This window comes from Sceloporus occidentalis, unplaced genomic scaffold (assembly GCF_023333645.1).
Source record: "Sceloporus occidentalis isolate IW3139 unplaced genomic scaffold, rSceOcc1.0.p SCAF_54, whole genome shotgun sequence".
Taxonomy (NCBI): Eukaryota; Metazoa; Chordata; class Lepidosauria; order Squamata; family Phrynosomatidae; genus Sceloporus; species Sceloporus occidentalis.
The window spans coordinates 5,181,073-5,198,905 of NW_028317034.1; the positions used below are offsets into that span (position 1 = coordinate 5,181,073).

Sequence of the window (17,833 nt, forward strand, 5' to 3'; positions counted from 1 at the left end):
TGATTTTCCATTTCACAAATGAAATTAAAACGAAAAGCTGAAATTAGCAGATTGTGTACAGATGTATAACGCATTATTTACATGGAGTCTTAACAAAAACATTTGTATACAAAATATGAGCATCTTAAATGAGGTTATCCAAAAAACATTACAAATAATATGAAAGATATATATTAGTAGTTTCACCCCAAAATAATAGTCTGTAAACCTCACCCATTACCCAAATAAATATTAAATATGTGACCAATAAGGTGACGAGAAGCTTCAGTGCACTGTGGGAAGCAGCAGCAATATTGAATTAAACACCTTTTATAGCATATAAAGAGAACCCAGCTGTATCCTGATCTATGTTTAACTATTGGTGGGTGAGCCACCTGGAGGTACGGCACTTGCTGAGCGAGACCCCAGATCTCACACTGGGATTAAAACTGTGAATGGCAGAGCAGTTGTTTGAGTCAGCTTGCTTAGAGATGATGTCATATTCTAAAGCTCTGCTTCACTCCGTGATTCAGAGACCATGGAGGTGAGTGAGAGCAGAACTCCCACTTATCCATTCCTATGGACAAAGGCTTCCAGCAAACCCTGAAGGCTGCTTTAAGTCATCCCCGAAAAATATTAATGAGGCAAAATTTCAATATTGTTTTCTGGAAACTCCCAAGACTACCTTGACTCGCCCTCTCCTGGGGGAATTGCTTTTTGAAGGAATCGGGCCAGCTCCATACAGCCTTTGCTGGGTTTGGGAGGAAAGTGGTCACAGCCAAACACTGTAACCTGTTCATAGAAGGAAAAAACTGTCGGAAAGTTGAAAACTTTGGGTCAAACCAGGAGAGTTCCCAGCTAAAAGGATTTGGCATTCAAACAGTACTAGGATAGCATTGTGATAAATAGCATTATGAGGCTCCTAATGCTAAATTTTATATAAAACAGTTGTAACTTCAGCAGAATGAATGGAAAACGCACCTTTAAAAAGTGTAAAAAAAAAAAAATATATATATTTTAGTCTCCATTTAAAATTAATACAAATAGCCACTATGACACTTTTATATCACCCACTAAAGTGGGTGTGCACACACTTTATGAGAATACTGATAGGTTTCTATGGCACATCAGCATGTGTTATCAGCTGTACTTTGGACCAGTCAATGACTGCGTAAATGATACTGCCTTGAAGACTAAAACAGTACGCTCGTTGTCTCTTAACAACTAAAGCATAAAAATTTTTTTACTTTCAATGTACTTTTTAAATATACTTACCTTAAAGTCAACAGGAAAAATGATACAGAATGTAAAAGTATTTTTATGATGTAGTAGGTCGCAGCGAGATGAAAAATTGTTACCTACCATCTTCACTATACATTTTGACGGGCGGACACTAGAGCAGGCACTTTATAATGCCTAGTTAAGATGGTTAAATGATAGATCTCCCTATAACTCATCTTCAACCTATTACTAAAACAGAAATGTGAGCTTTAGAATTCTAACGCTACATGTATGGATGATTGCAGAATAAATTAAGTCTAGACACCTAGTCATTATCCAAAAAACATGATCCACATACAAACATTTTGGCTGCCTAAATTATTAAGACGCATGTCTAGTTTAGCGACTGCACAAAATCAGGTCCAAGAATGCTTGCTTGCCCGCAGATACAGAAGTTTTATCATGTTGCACATGGGTTGGAAGTCAGCGGCTCAGTTATTTGACCATTCTATTGTGCGCTCAAGTAACGTCTGGCCCAAAACAAAAACATCAGAAGACCAGTAACAGAATAACACAACAATATTTCGTTATTCAGCAACGATGGCATTATATAACAAATTGCCAGCCTAAAACCCCAAATCCTGACATACAGAAGGTCCAAATATTCACAGTGTTGGGGACCAACCTGCATTTTTTTGTAGGCAATATAAAAATTATGGAAATATATTCAGTAACAAGGCAAATCTAACAAATAAGATTCTTTATAAAACTCTATACACATTGCACATAATACACAAAGTAGACAGTGTCTTGGGATGTGAATACAATCAGGCTTGAATATTAGAACAATGATGACAGATACATGACGTGGGAATGTGGCAGAGGTAGGTGGTTCAACCAGAAGGGAAGAGCTGTGCCGGGGATTGATAATTTGGGAAAGTAGCAGCCTGATCTCAGGGCCCTCCTAAGATACCGATTAATTCCCAATATATCTAAAAATGTGCTATTCCTTGGATTTGACTGCAAAAAAACCAACAAACTATGAAAGTTTTATACTTCACATATATGGCATTATGATTTTTGCAGTTAAGTACAATGGATTATGGGAAGGTATGCGTTACTATGTGATGTCATGGCAGCAGTCTTAAGGTTATTTAATTCCTGTAATAAATATGAATAGAACTGAGATGATAGATTTATTATGTTTACTTGCCTATATATATATATATATATATGGATTGGGATTCTGGCATATGGTTTGATTTATGATTGGCAATAGAGCCATGTAACAAATTAAGTCATTAAAACCACATACACCCTAGTAACACCGTCTTGACAATTGTGAGAGGGGGGGAATCTAATATACCAATGTTCTTAATATAAACAATGTTTTTTTAAGCAGCTGTGCAGTAACATTAGTTAGTTCTTCATGGGGTCACAATAGAGATGTTATTGCAGTCTGACTGATGGGTTTTAAACAGTCTCTTGGAGATGAATAACCATCTGCCACCATTGAGCAGAGCGGGGGTTTTTGATAATCGCCATTCTCCAATGTACCCCATCCCCTGTAGACCTTTGGTTTATCATATTCGCTCTCGTCGAAGTTTATACAGTGCGGTGTCTGGTACTCTCCACCACTGTTCTCTGGGCTTGTGGAGATGGAGAAGCTGGCGACCGAGAAGGATTGTTGGCGGTTTAGTGATACCACAGGGACGCTGTAGCCGGACACGGGTACGAACATGTTTTCTCGTGTTATGTGGCGGTCTATTATAGGAGTGGCATATTCCGGCTCAGGATAATTAAGTGGAAGAGCATACTCAGGTCTGTTGCGACTGTGTGGGCAATCATAGTGGTTTTCAATCTCCTGCCCATCAAGGGACTCTTTAACATCTGTGTCCATAGGCTTGAAGGTGGATCCTTTTCTTGTCACCAAGCCAGTGCCTATCATATTGGACTGGTCATAGTCTAAATCAAAGAAAAAATAGAGAGAATGGGTAAATACACCAACAATTGTTTGCATTTGAATGAAAGTTTCAATGGAATTCACATTTTATAAGTAACAGTGCTCATGTTTCCTTCATTTTTTTTGTAACGCATGTACACACTCACATATATTAAATATTGCCAGTATTACTATAATAATGCATGTTGTTTCCGAGTGTCCTTTAATACATTTGCTAATGATTATGCCTTACAAGAGCAGCAAAGGCATTGTGCCCAAAAATCTCAGCTCAAAAGCTACTGGAATCAGAACCTATTGCTGCCTACATTTCTTTCTCCACAAGGTGGCGATATATTTCCACAAACCATCCTCTATACAAGATTCCACAGACAAGCATGAGAATGTTCCATCTACCCTGCTGCTTTACAAAGAAAATTACTAATAAGCCTAAATAATCCATTCTTAATGATATCACATTAATTTTATAATACAATTTTATATCGAGGATCATGTGAACACAGTACGATCATAGAGTTGAATGATGATGATTAATGTTCTTCCTATTAATATTATTATACAAGATGGGGTAAGCCTGATACAGTGACAAAGACAAACATTTCATGAAGAACGAAAAACTATAGTCTAGGTGGCCAATACAGTTGGAATTGCTTTTCTATTATGGAAGAAACTGTTATGGACTAATGGACAGTAGTGAAAATGCTTTCTAACGAGCACTCTAATATTAGCCACAGTTAGCATTGGCAAGTTATTTGAAGAAGATAAATATTTAAAGGATAATGTTCATTTTGCTGAACTTATCTTTATCTACAATTATTTGTGTTCTTCCACAATATACGCTCTGTCAGGGAGTATAAAGGAGTCATCTGCTATCAGGGTGGAAACTATACTCAAGGGTCAAGCCATGTATTTCACCTATATTTTCTATGGTCCATGAAAATGGGGTTATGAGATAAAAAAAACAAAACAAAACAAAAAACATTTTGGAAGCACATTTGTCCTTATGTGTTTGCATCACCTGTTTTATGGAAACATATCCAATTCTAAGTATTCAGGTAGATCTCATTCCCACCACTTCCCAATGACATTCCCATTCCTGCAACACCTCTACACACCGATCTCAAACTAAAACCCTTGCTTGAAAATGTAATTCATGGAATAACTGTTGGCGGAACAAACGTAACACAGTATATAACAAATTCATAACTCTTTACTCCAGTGGGGGTTGCTTGTGGCAGTGTCTGATACTGCCAAAAAACATCTTTGTTGCCACCTAACCAGAACATTGGCACAAGACAACAACATAGGCTTTCATATTATAAATGTGCCCCCTGTTTTCCCCCCACTGTGCATCCTTTTTCTTTTCACAGACCACGAAACAAACACGCTGGATGGAGTCTGAAATCCCAAAGCACTAAATATTCAGGGTGTGTTTTTTGTCATGCCCAGACATATAGAATATGCAAAGCTTCTCAAGTTATGGGGGGTGGGGAAGATAATCACAATTTGCTGTCGGCACAGAGTAACAATTTCTTTTACCTTCCATGTCGCACTTGACAAGATCAAACTTTGGTAGCATATCCTTGTCATTATCGTTGTTACTGTAACTGATGGTGAATTCGGTGGAATTCTGTCTCACAAACGGCTGTTCAAGTTGCTTCCAGCAGCCTGCGGGAGACAAACAAATTATATATACAGAACCTCCTATAATCCATGGGTAACTAGATGTAAAAAATCAGCCTATTATTCTTATCTTACCACTTTTCTGTTCATCAGTCGCTTTGTATACATCGGTTTTTGTCCTGTTCCTGTCCCAAAGACAAATCATATACCCAATTATGTGTGAATTCTACCAGGAATGATTTTTCATCAAACACTTGTGGCTGAATTTTGCCCGGGGGGGGGGGGGTGCATTAAAACCAGTTTGTAAGGTAATCTGGAACTCGGGCTTGGTAGACATATAAAATAACCAAAGGCACGGCGCAAGCCATTTAAAATATTTACAAGTCCAGAATAATGAATCCCCAACGGACAATCCCTTAATAAGCAAGCAGCCTCGTTCTTTATATCTCTCAGGAAGAGACCTGAAAGCCATGACTAAAAGGCAATAATGGTGATTATCTGTCAAGACCCAAACAGTTACAGATGGCAGCACTTGATTTGGATGCAATTTAGTTGAGGAGATACAGTCCGGGGATTGATTGACTTTTAAAAGGGCTGATAACCCCTTCGCAAGCTTAACCTCGCATCGCAAGCTGGGTGCCGTTGCTTACAGATATCACAACAATGCGGTGGGTCAGGAGAAGGGGGACGAATTCCAATAGCAATTAAGGAACGCAGAGTATATAATCGTTTCGAAGTCAGCTAAAACAAACAAGCAAACACTACAGACACAGGAGGGGATCTAATAAACGCAACGGACTACAACTCTGCAAATTGAGAGACAAATGGAGAGCTTTTCATTTTAAGTACATAAAAAAAAGATGAACTTTACATTATTCTCAGAATTATCCCTAGAGTTTTGTGGAGAAACACTGTACAGACATCGCAAAATGATGTTGTCCCAAGTCTTCAGTTCCTGACCTAATAAGATGGACAATGCTTTATGGACATACTGTTGGAGACAGACTCTCCACTGAGAACAGGGAGAAGGCACACAGGAGAAAGGGAGCAACAATGGTTGTGGACCCCTTCATTTTAATAAAGTTTCCTTAATTGTTTTCTTAAAAAGGAAAAAAAAAAAAACTGTACTGCCCCCACAATGAAAAAGATTGTGGGGGACAGCAGACAGTTCCACAGAACAGGTGAAACACATCTAGCTCCTAAATGTGTTGCACTCTTATCTGGGACCCAAAGGGTCAGCACATTCACAGAAAAGCACACACAAACAGATATATAATTAAAATACATACCTTCGTGACAGGCAAATGCAAATGCCAACTAGCACTAAAAACAGGACCAGAGCAAGAGAGACGACGACCACAACGATAATCCACCCTAAAAAAAGAATTTCTTGTAATAAGAAAATATCATACATCACATACAGAAAAGCATAAGAGTATTACAATCTTGTTATCTTAGAATATGCATACAGTCCACTTTTGTGTATCTATAAAATAAAAAATACATTTTCCAACGCCCAGTTACGGGTGGGAGAAATGAAAATAAGAACATCCATGGAACAACATACTAAGAGTGAATTGATCATTTCACAGTGGTGTAAGAACTATATAACTACCAGCACATTGGAGTTTTAACAACTTTTGATTACTTTTACTTTTTCAGGCTTGTTTAAAGGCTTACTTGCCACATAATCGCTAGCTTTTGTCATTTCCATATAGCATTAGAAAAAAAAATATGATTAGCAGGGCTAATTCTCCGATTATGCCAACGATGTACAATGGTGTACACATTTTAATTCCTTACTTTTATTTTACCCATTGTCATTTTAAATATTGCTTTGGTGGCACTTTAACAAAATGGGTTTTAACCTTGATCAGCTAAAACCCCCTAGTGTGTTTTTGCCCTTTACCTGTCTTAAAACAAGCTGAACTCCAAATAATTTAGTCTAAAGCCCGAGTATTTAAATTGATAATTATATGGTAGCCTCACCAAAGTTTGTCTCTTCAGACGGTATCGGCTCAGTGAAGGTCTTCTCTTCCGTCGTGGGTGTTTTAGCATTTCGGAGATTTGTCTTTTTCCACATGGGGTGTGTGGATGAATTATGATCTGGGAAAAAAAAAAAAGATTGAGCAATAAACAGTGATGTACTGATGAAGCTTTCATAATTAGGCCAAATTAGAAAACTGGGCTGAAATCTCTTCCTATAGACCCAACTCCTTCCTAGGCCACTGTCTAACTGTGAAAATACTAAATATATATTAAATTAAAAAGCTCCCGTTTCAATTGAATGCTAAAGGTATAAGATCAAACCCCACAACATACTTTAACATAGTAAATTATTATTTGTTTGATATAGCGCCAGATTCCGTAGATCTAGTTCTGAATATAAAGAACGAAATATAAATATATAAAAACAAACCAGAAATGACATAAAAAAAATCGAGACACAAAAATGTAAATTGTAGTGGTATTGAAATGAAAACACACAATTACTGATATGATTTTGTGAACAAGATTAGCTTAATTACATGATCAACAGAGCAACGTAATTTCACTGAACAACAGAACACTGAGATTATCTGGCATTACATACTCTGTGCTAAGGAGCATCCTACTAGCTCGACCTTCAGGGCAATCCGCTGGTGCCATGTCTGTGGTACAATTCGAAGGTATCGTGCCACAATCGGAGGGATGAAGTTGTTCCGTGTTTGACCCATATTGTTTGAATTACCTTCCAACAGCTGCATATAAATAAAGACCAAGAAAATAAGTATAGTGTGGTCACTATGCGTGTCACAAGGAACAAAACAGACAGTATTTTCTTCATAACATGTCACTTATGATACATACATCATAGAATCTCCAAGTGGGCCAAGGGGCATGACAGTAAAACCATGTTCTAACATGTAATAGATTTTAAACACAAGAGCAGGGCCATCCTCCTTCTCGTACCAATAGTTCTCAACACATCAACATTATTGTCATTTTTAATGTCATTGTACAATTTCACAGTCCCCTATTGTAATAGCTCTGTGAAATTGACTGATGCTCTAAATAAATAAATGCAATGCCTTTGATTTATATCATTTGTTGAGCATGTTAACAGATAAATCTAAAGATCACCTTTTCTTCACTGCTAATGACTCCTTTATATAGTCTCCATTTTGGCCCATCTTTCCTAAAGCTGATGACATAAGATTTGACGTAAAAATTAAAGTTTGGTAATGTGGATCCTGTAGTCACAATACCTGGAACATACCAAAAGAGGACACGTTAAGTGTGACATAATCAACTGTGAACAGCAGAGTATTCACTTTCATAATTCATTACAGAGAAAATGCTATATTTCACACAGAACACTAGAAATAATGCAAAAACTGGGTTAGCAATGAAGCTCCACAGTGATATAAAATGGATTAGTTCAGAAGAAACTTAACTATTTATATTTTAACCAAATAACTTTGCCAATAGTCCCACAAAATAGTCTCCGTGAGGGAGACAATGAGGTTATTTATATTGTGCTGCTTGTGTTTGTGTTGAACACACAATGCCATTCACATAGGCTAACAAAACCATGTCAAGTGCAGTCATGACTGCTCCAGCAAAATCTAAAATGGCAACATTGGCACAACCGAATCCAATGATCTGGTGGGGGTAAGAAGATCTCTGACAATAGAGGCACTTCTGCTTCCTGTCAATCTACATATAAAAAGAGATTTACGACCCCTGGCTGTGACACAATCACCCAGCTCTTTGAATTTCTTTGTACGCATAGACCAGCAGAGAGCAGGTAAAGCGATGTGGCGATGGAGGCAGAGATCTCCCTGCTCCCCCGCCAGACCACAGGAATACTCATCTGTGAGCGCCCCATCTCCTGACAATGAAGGTAAATGGAGAGGAGTTAAAAACACAGGGGAGCCACAAACTGTTTAAAACAGGAGTATCCACCAACTAGAATATGAAGGATAATAAAAGTCTTTCTGTGAAAAGGTTTTTGGCTTCCAGTGCTCATCAACCTTCCCAAAACATAAGGATAATGTTTTATGTCCACGTTTTGTATGCCTACATTGTGTTTCTAAGGTACTTAAATAGTTCCATCCTAACCATAAGCAACCTTCCTGCAACCAAGGAAAGAAATAGAGAAAGTGTCCTCATACTCACCGGTTATTTTCTTTTTCTCCCCCAAATCTATTTCCAACCACTCCCGCTCCTCCTGGTGACTAGATGCCCAAGATACGCCTGGACTATTCAGCTGTGCTCTCTCGGGTGACCAGTAGATCATCTCTCCAGTGTTACTCATCCACTCCCAAGAAGAGGTGGCTGAAAACATATCAGCTCTTGGACCAACCATCAATGAGGTCCTGCAGTCTAAAATCAGACATCAGGAGTTGTTAAAAAGAATAATGTATTCAAAACACATGTAATAACATGGTGACATGCTCGTCTTTAGAATCTAACGTCACAGGCTAAATTAAATGTATTGCTACACTTAGACAGAACAAACACTCAACAGGATGTCAAGTAAATAATCCTTGGCAGCAGATCCATCCTTTCTTTCTTCAGAATACTTAATCCCATAAACCCACAGAAACGTTTAAGAAGCTATTTTAGTTTCCATGAAAACATCCAATGAGCGCCTAGTTTTGTGTCAAATGACAATTAAGTGTTCCCAGCATCCACAGATCAAGAATATAAAGAACAGCCATTAGTATTTAAAAAGCTAGAATATTTTGTTTGCAAAACTGGTACGCTCTGCTTGGAGGGGTTTATTTCCTTAGGTCCACCTTAATTAAGACATGCCAAGGATCCCCCTGAAGGCAGACTCATAAGCCGGAATTCATGTAACCTTTGCCTAGACAAGCTAGATATTCAAAGAACAGCTGCATGATCACTGTGACCTCCAGTTACATTTTTTTTGGATGCACTTCAATGTTATTTTGCAATAAAATAACACCAAATTATCATAAACAGTCGAACTGTTACACAGTCAATTACAGCAATGGTCGATGTTTGAAACTTAGATTGTATTGGTTAATTTTTTTGTTACTTTTCACTGTTTTAAAAAGGTATCATCGTATGTACAATGTCTCATTTAAAATGGAATATTTTATTGTTATTAATAAGACTTTAAATAGTCTGTCTAGTCTTTAAATAGTCTAATATCGTGCAAAATGATACCTTGGATATTTTGGCTATTTGCTTGCAAATATCTATATCTATCTATCTATAATACCACTTTAAATTATCCATAATCGGTTATGGAAGGGAACAATGCATCTCTTTTGGCTCTTTTTCAAGTTACTTATGAAAGAGTTGCTGAAGACCCGAACACTAGCATGTTATAAATCACACCTTCTTGAAGGCGCATACGGGCAGTCATTTATTTCTCATTTGTCTTGAAGGCAGAAAATAAAGTAAAAAGCAAGATCCCTGCAAGACACGTATTGTTTTAGAATCAATGTAAACCTTGTAAGCCTTGTGTATTGACAAGGGCACCGACTGCAAAAGCTTGCGAGGGATGGTGTATTCTGAAGCCGCAATCTGTTTGCTAACTTGATACAATAAGCATGTTCAAACACAAAAGACACACACACACACACACACAGGCATTTACAATGTATTCTGCTTACCGAGACTGTTAAACTCAAACTGGCGATCTGAAAGCGAGCCACTGCAAGATAAAATACAAGGAGAAGCCATTCAGACGGCGTGTAGACAAAGCATTTTTTAACAGAGCGGGTAAGCTCATTATTGGAGCCACACAAAAGCATTGCCCCGATCAGTTTGTCTCTACCAGAGGCGACACATCATCAAGGATCATTCTCTCCTCCACTTCTGTTTAAGAAGTGACATGTTTTGTCCAGTATAGGACTGAAAGTAGTGGAAACAATGTTTTCTTAACTCCGGGATTAGCCAGGATATTATTATTTAGTCTCATGTCAGTAACCTTATTAAAGAAAGACTTATCAAGCATGTGTCATTTTAGGTTAAAACAATGTCACCTTTAGTTTGATTTATCAGCACGGCAATCAACCAATTATGTTTTTAACTGCGCTAGTCAACCAATCATTCACTGCGTGCACATGTGCGAATGAATAAGAGGAAGGTCCAGCAAGAAGAAAAACATTTTTCATGTCATCAAAACACTCAAGTTTTCTGGTTTCAGGGCATGTTTTATTTTATTTACTAATTTAAATCAATCGTCCTTCACAATAACACAAATAAATTATATGGCAAAAAACGTATAGAGGGTTATATCTTATATGTAATGATAGGGGTGGAACAGATATAGCTTCAGGCTAGTTTGAATAACTAATAAAATGGAATCCGAAAAAAGGAGATATAGATGCAGTGCATAAAGTAATGTGATAGAGCTAAATGTGAGAGAGAGATAAGATGCAATTTTAAAGGCTTGCATCGATCTGGCCCTGGTAGTGCTGCTGCCCTAGGTGAGAACACACAGCTGGGAGCAGGGATACTTCTGTTCACACTACAAACGCAGAGTTGTTCGTAGGGTTGATTGCATTGTTTTATTTACATTCACTATTGTATCTTTTGTTAGTATGGTTTACTCATTATACCTATTATCATATGTAAAAGAGGATGTGTATCGCATGCGTACATGTTACTGGAATCCCGCATACAGACTTCATAGGAAAGGAGACAAAATGTCAAGGTCATGTCTGCACAATTAGCAAGGGAATCATTCATAACTTCCCCACATCGTTAAAACAGATACGGACAGATTGGGATGTCATGAAAATCATTAGGACATAAAGGATTGAAGGTGAAAAATCAAACCGAAAATACAGCAACATAAAAAAAAAAAAAAAAGGTGAAACATACTCTTTAGACAAAATCCTGTTAGCCAGAACTCCTCTATATCGACTTGCGCCCTTGCGCTGTGTGAGTTGGATCCGTCCACCTAGTTCATCTGCAATGACTCCGGCATGAATGGCAGCTTTGCAAAGCAGGGAGGTCTACAGAGAAAACAATAAATGAAGCAAATATTTACCATAAGTATTTGAGTTATTAATTTTATATTACATGAATTTATTACCCGCAACCATCAGTGATTTTGCCGCTCCATATAACCACATTGCAAAAAAATGAAATACTCAAATTGCATATTTACATAATGTATCGTGATATTCGGTTTGTCTTAATAATAATTGTAAATACCAGCAAGATAATCCCCGATATCAATTTCCATAAAGTTTTCCAATGCTTAATAATTTGAAATAGTATAATTTACGTATTGTATATCAATCATAGGACATCAAGGGCCTTCAAACTGATTGCAGATAGAAGACTCCATTCATATTGTGCAAACTGGAAGACTCCCTTTGTGAAACAGAGGGTGGTCCCGTATAAAATACCACTGTCAATCCCCTGTCCCGACCTAAGTTTATTTAGAGCTCACGTCTGTCAGCTGATCACTGAAGCACAAACGTAAGACAATCTGTAATCAATGTAGCTGGAGAGATGACTCCACAACTGCAGGATGAAAGTAATAGTATAAGCTTAGCATTAAATCAAGAGCATAAGAACTACCAATATAACATGCTACGAACACATCACATGCCCTCTTCCGTATAGCTATATTTGACTTGACTACAGTATAACAATACAATAGAATACTGTCCTATAATTAGTAATAATTATAATTATGTCAGAATAACAAAACCAACAGTAAATGGAACAAGTTTTGTATGGAGGTCAGACAGTGTATCCTTGGACACTAAGTACTTCCGTTGGTGAATCCATTCCATTAAGTTTACTTTTGGTCATTTGGCAGTATTAAGTACCACATATTCTTAGTTTGCTCATATGTGATGCTCAGCGTAGAGGTCTGGACGCGGTAGGGCAGCATTCCCACGGTACAGCAAATCAAAGAAGTAAATCAAGATTTTTGGAAGTTGGTGAGACAGTCATTGACTCATGGCTTATAAATAAGGACTATGCAAACAAAAATTGTAGAGGACACATAAATCGGTGCTATGAACAGGCCCCGTTTCCAATGTTAATGTCAGGGCAGACCTGCTAGACCTGGAATGCTGCATGACAACTCTGCCCTAGGCCACATTGCTAGTTCATGACAAGACATGACAGAAACCCAGTGTGAAAGTCTGACAGACATACTTCCATACATTCATGCGCATGATTAACCAGTGATTGCTGCAATACATTTATATTTTTAGGAGTGAGAATCTCTTTGTTCATCTGCCTAGACAATGCCAAACGATACTCATTAATACTTATGATACTTATACATCTATCGTGGATTCCTTCTGTCTGTGAGAACTTTAGCGATTTTAATAACACAGGATACCAAACTACAACTGGAAAACAACTGTATATTACACACAAATTACCCAAAAGGTATTTTGTGTATAAAATGGTCTAAAATAAGCAATACACACAGAGAACCCCTGTTGGATAACGGACCTGGCGGTACATAAGAATCCATTCCTTGAAATTACAACCCTGTAATGAAGGAATGAGGAACAATGTCCGTGTTTTCTCCCATTGCCTCTGAAGTACTATGCGATTAATCAAAATCAGGCAAAACAGACAGAATCAACACAGATTTTAGACATAAATTTGCCATTTTTAGACATCTTTTGCCCGCAAACATCATGCATAATATAGTACATCTACGACTACGTGGAACTGGGATTATAAAGACTTCACACGTTCATGTGTCATACTGTGGGTTAGGAAGACATCTAATAATAATAATAGTTACTGATGGACAAAAACGGACATGGTATAAACGAAAGTTAAATGTTCAATGAACCTATTTAGTATGGATCAGCTTTCGGTCAAGAAAAATAAGTCATATTATTTTACAGATCACTCCCAATCATATAATTATTAGGTGTGGCATGACTCTTTCAAACTTCTCAGTGGCTCCTCAATTAGTTTTTCTGAGATCAGAAGCCGTCTTCAAAAATAGCTGGAAGTAACTAAGCAATTACTAGGTGACAGAGAGGTAAATCAGGTATATCTTGGAGGTGACTGAATTCCAGTTTCTTTATCATACTTACCTGTCTAATGTAGGAGGGCGTAACAAGGCCAATGCAAAGGACACTTAGTTGAGAACATATGGTTTACAACCGGTAGACAGGTATCTCTGGCTGTTCGTTGCCATTAAGATTTTTGCCTGACCTTGAGACATGCAAATAAATAGGCTAATCTGTTCACAACCAACTGTAGACTAAGCTCAAGTGACTGACTGGATTAGTGTAGACATTCCATTCCAAAAGTGGTTATAATTGGAGGACAAAGTATTCAAATAGGCTGTTCCTTACTCTTTACATGGACTGTAAATGACCTGTTTTGACCCTCATTACTTCATGTTACCGATACTCGTTGCCTTGGGGGTCAGTAACAGTGAGACTAGGAAGCTTAATGAAGTCACAAACACAATTCTTTGCCCAGAGAAAGCAAGAACAAAGTGTTCATCATTAGAGTGAAATGAGAGTTTTGCAAAAGAGCCACCCAGGTACAATCAAAGCTATTCATAATTACAGGATGGGGCAGGTGTAATTAGGTGGGGCAAACACTTACTGTTGAGGACATGAAACAGAACAATCACTTTGAACTCCTAAACACACCTATTTGTGAAGTTAGAAACAATAGTGCACTGAGGAACACTATTGGGGATAGAGAAAACGGACAATGCAAAGCAGCAGCACATCTGCAATAATGGATTAAATAGAATTACAAGTCACTGATAAAACAGACCAAGATCAACTACATGTACATCAACAAAATGCATGTTTTTGTAAATCCATACATCTGCTTAAAATTTCGTAGCCTTACTAGAGAGTTCTAAATGTCTCCGAAAGGATTTCCCTGATTGAGACAAGTTACCATTTGCTATATTGCCCTTTTCCCTACATAGCCAAAGCTCGACTTTGCAGCTATACCTCAGATTTCTGGTCCCCGTGAATTACAACCTCTAGCACTCTAAGGCATGTGCTGCATGATCAGTGAAATATACTGGCATAACCAGGGGCAAATCATCCTGTTGGTCAGACTCCCCCAGTGTGCCTCTGCTTAAATGAGACCTCCGATCATGCTCAGTCTGTGACTTTAGGAATTGTACTACTTGGTTTTCCCTTTAGTACCAAGTCAGATGCTGAATACAATTTACAAGGTCTGCATTACATTTAAGGACTGCAATAGTATCATACTCAGCCAGTCAGTGCATGATGTAAATTTAAATAACTAAATGACTAGGCGTTGGTATGTGTATAAATGAATGAATGTGTAAGTACCCTCTGAATGAATGTCTGTGTTTAAACGCATGAGTGATACAGTGTAGGTAAATATATATGAATTAGTATTAGTCATTATGCATTGAATGCGTGTGTGTGGGAAAACTTTAATGGGATGGGGAAAGCGAATTACAGGGCAATTAAAATGGGACACTATTTAATGGGTTAAGGAAACCACATTTGGACTGGTCTACATGGATCAGATGTAGGGGCCACAAACTCAATTTGCTATTCATACCCTTTAATTTTATGGGTACAGCTTTTACTTTGGTCAATATATTATTTAGAGAATCATTATACTTACATCTCTGTATCCATCTATCACATCTCCAGATATGTCTCCAGCAACATCTCGGCAGCCAGCTGGACAGTACCTACTGAAATAATAGAAAACAAGACTCATGGAAGACACACTTTTTGTTTGTTTCACATACACTATTAATGCACATTCTACAGTTAATAAAAATAAAAAAAAATCCACAACAACAACAAAAAAAAGACAGTCATGATTTGCAGACACCCTTACGGAGGCTGACTGTGGAGACACTAGCAGATTGCTCCATTCATGCATAATGCTACAACATTTACATTCATTCGTACCTGAATTTAGTCTCTTCATAATGGTTTGCTCGAGCCAAGCAGCTGATTAGATCTATTATAGGAAAAAAAGCACAAAGGCATTAATTACATAAGTGCAGGTATAAAAAAAAATATATATGGATATGATTGCTGAAGCACAAACAATAAGGCTTAACTTTTAAATAATATTAAATCATTTGACAAAATTTTTTTATCAGAGAAAAAGTCTCCTTCTAAGACCCTCCAATTTCCAGGCTTCAATATGGTTAGCAGGCTAATGTGCCAAGTCCTAGATGAGCTCAGTCCTGAACTCAGCTCCTAGGTGTGAATATACCGGCACTGTGCGAACACATGCTCCCTACGTCTGTGCATGTACGCACACGTCAGCCGACCAGGAAAATAAAAGAGCATAGTTGAAAATGAGCCTCCCTTCACTGTGCTAAAACACAGAGAAAGTGAAGCAATAAAAACATAAACACCACCTTTTGTCTTTAATTTCACAGACATCTATATAGCCATGGGTGACCATGAGAAAAGAGTTTTTAGTCCAAGTTGATGCCTTTTATTGGATCAAAACATACATGGATCATACATTTTCAGAACTTCAGTGGTCTACTTTTCTTGACTACAGTGATGGATACCATGTATAATATTAATGATAATTATGTTTTTAACCCTGAATGTTATAGTCATGTTATTTGACAAAAATCACACACCTGGATGATCGCTGCTGGCATAGTTCAGCAAAAATCCTCGTCCGGACACGTGAAGGCCACTCTCAAAACGTATGTTTGCTACATTTGTATCCAAGAAAACTTCCATGGGTGCATTACTGAAATCATCACAGTAGCTTGCTGGAAAAAAAAAAAATATATAGAAAATTCAGCATACACAAATACAGGTTAGAAGCATGATAGCAGTCACATAATATCCATGAAATAACAGGTATACAGAATCTGCATGATAATAATCCACATTATTATTATTATCATCATATTTATATAGTGCCAACAATTTTACGCAGTGCTTCTTATAATACATATATTCAACCGAATGACAAGATTAGAATTGACAAACAGATGTGCTCGCAAGTTTACAATCTTTATAATATGTAATCCTCCAGTTTAGTAGTCTACATGGTTGTGGAAAAAGTAGAAAGAATAAAAGTTTAAATACACTTATGGTATGTCAAGCGTACAAGGACCCTCTACAATATCTCAAGTGTACCAGCTTCAAGACATTACAGTGTGCATGACACGTGTCCGCAAGTCAGTTTTCAATTAATGCAAACAGGATATATTTTAATCTCCTCGCTTTAGTCTCATAGTCAAATTGATTGACCTATCTTGGCTTGAGACAAAGATTCCTTAACCTCTGCCCTCCCAGAAGTACTTGTGGACAGGTTTGGAATCCTCTTGTAAGGACCATCTACAGATAAACTTTTGAACCTTTGCTATGCTTCAGGAATGAGACTGCTTTCCTACATATGGTTTCATGTAGAGTAGGATGATACTCAAAACGGAATTACTTAGGAAAAAATGTACGTGAGGACAACATGAACGTAGAGTTCTGGAACAGTAAACTGGAGTGAGCATATCTGCTCAAGCAGGTGAGCTGCCCGTGACAGACTAGTAATTACTACTACCAGACACGATAGACTCTTCATTTCCTTCTGAAGTGTGTGTGTTATATTACACACACAGATATAACATTTTTATTTCTCACATGCTTCTTATATAGCAGCACCATAGCTACATTTTGCTCTCCATACTATGACATGCACAGCCTGTATTGTTCTTACACAGCTACTAAAAACTTTCCCTCAATACCTCCATTGTGGAACATACAGAATGAGATGGACCATTCTGATAAGTTCTGCTACTGAACAGATTTCATTATTTACAGGTAACTACACCTGCCACATAGTACATCAATAAAAGAGTATGATGAACTGTTTCACAATGGACAAATGTGTGGCATGTATTGATGGACCTACTTGGACCTTTCGAGATAGCTGCGTTGCTGCATCTCTCAAAGGCGCTGTGTTAGTCCTGATTACAAGTATAGCCTGTGGCAGGGATAGACAAAGGGACACCAATGTCCGTGGCAGGGTTCGTGAAGGTGAATTATTAAGTTGTGCAACATACTACAGTATATTGGTTTATTTTTTTTATTTTTTCCCATG

At 37.7% G+C, this 17,833-nt stretch overlaps 1 protein-coding gene across 1 annotated transcript in view; it reads right to left on the reverse strand.

The window, feature by feature from the left end:
- Nucleotides 1-2,635: 2,635 nt before the first annotated feature.
- The window catches only part of LOC149288054 (discoidin, CUB and LCCL domain-containing protein 1-like), a 53,898-nt gene continuing 38,700 nt past the window's right edge, over nt 2,636-17,833 (reverse strand). The window contains exons 4-16 of the mRNA XM_089492182.1: nt 16,365-16,502; nt 15,670-15,721; nt 15,374-15,446; nt 11,630-11,763; nt 10,414-10,454; nt 8,945-9,151; nt 7,907-8,031; nt 7,377-7,524; nt 6,773-6,889; nt 6,073-6,157; nt 4,919-4,968; nt 4,700-4,828; nt 2,636-3,165 (exon numbers count right to left, since the gene is read on the reverse strand). Coding sequence (XP_089348308.1) covers nt 2,636-3,165; nt 4,700-4,828; nt 4,919-4,968; nt 6,073-6,157; nt 6,773-6,889; nt 7,377-7,524; nt 7,907-8,031; nt 8,945-9,151; nt 10,414-10,454; nt 11,630-11,763; nt 15,374-15,446; nt 15,670-15,721; nt 16,365-16,502 — 1,829 coding nt within the window. The remainder of the gene's footprint in view (nt 3,166-4,699; nt 4,829-4,918; nt 4,969-6,072; nt 6,158-6,772; nt 6,890-7,376; nt 7,525-7,906; nt 8,032-8,944; nt 9,152-10,413; nt 10,455-11,629; nt 11,764-15,373; nt 15,447-15,669; nt 15,722-16,364; nt 16,503-17,833) is intronic.